At 56.9% G+C, this 882-nt stretch overlaps 1 protein-coding gene across 1 annotated transcript; it reads left to right on the top strand.

Annotated features, from left to right (window-relative positions):
* The first annotated feature begins 231 nt into the window (after nt 1–231).
* On the top strand, nt 232–534 carry LOC136525713 (uncharacterized). The gene has a single exon (XM_066518604.1). The coding sequence runs from the start codon at nt 232–234 to the stop codon at nt 532–534; it is 303 nt and encodes a 100-aa protein (XP_066374701.1).
* Nucleotides 535–882: the final 348 nt, after the last annotated feature.

Below are 882 nucleotides of genomic sequence, written 5' to 3'. Positions count from 1 at the left end.
TACGCCAACACCCTAGAGCTCCTGGAGCTCGACCAGTCACGGCTCTGAGGCGACGCCACGCCCTTCCACGGCATCATGCTAGGGAAACGCACGTGGCCTCTTGGGCGCATCGACTTGCCCGTCTACTTCAGCACTCCCTCCAACTACCGCAAGGAGGTCCTCACCTTCGAGGTGGTTGGGTTCAAGGGGACCTATCACGCCATCCTAGGGCGCCCGTGCTATGCCAAGTTCATGGTGATCCCCAACTACACCTACCTCAAGCTCAAGATGCCGAGCCCCAATGGTGTCATCACTGTCGAGTCCATGTATGAGCATGCATACAACTGCGACAATGAATGCATCGAGTACGTCGAGGCTCTCGTGGAGGCCGAGACCCTCATCATCAACCTTGACCGGCTTGGTAGCGAGGCGCCTAACGCCAAGCATCGCGCTAGGACTTTCAAGCCCGCAGAGGCCGTCAAGCTCGTCCCGGTCGACCCCACCTGCTCCAACGACCGAGCGCTGAGGATCGGCGCCACCCTCGACAGCAAATAGGAAGTCGTGCTCATCGACTTTCTCCGCGCGAATGCTGATGTGTTCGCGTGGAGTCCCTCGGACATGCCGGGCATACCGAGGAAGGTCGCCGAGCATGCCTTGGACATCCGGGCTGGTTCTAGACTGGTGAAGCAGCACCTGCGTCGATTCGACGAGGAAAAGCGCAGGGCCATCGGTGAGGAGGTGCAGAAGCTCTTGGCGGCCAGATTCATCAAGAAAGTGTCCCATCCAGAGTGGTTAGCTAATCCCATATTAGTTAAGAAGAAAAATGAGAAGTGGAGGATGTGTGTAGACTACACTGGTTTGAATAAAGCATGTCCAAAAGTCCCATTCCCATTACCCCGAATC

Source organism: Miscanthus floridulus, chromosome 19 (assembly GCF_019320115.1).
Source record: "Miscanthus floridulus cultivar M001 chromosome 19, ASM1932011v1, whole genome shotgun sequence".
NCBI lineage: Eukaryota > Viridiplantae > Streptophyta > Magnoliopsida > Poales > Poaceae > Miscanthus > Miscanthus floridulus.
This window is presented reverse-complemented; position numbering and strand designations above follow the sequence as displayed.

Coding starts and splice junctions, on each gene's coding strand:
- LOC136525713 (XM_066518604.1), top strand. CDS start 232: ATGGTGATCCCCAACTACACCTACCTCAAGCTCAAGATGCCGAGCCCC.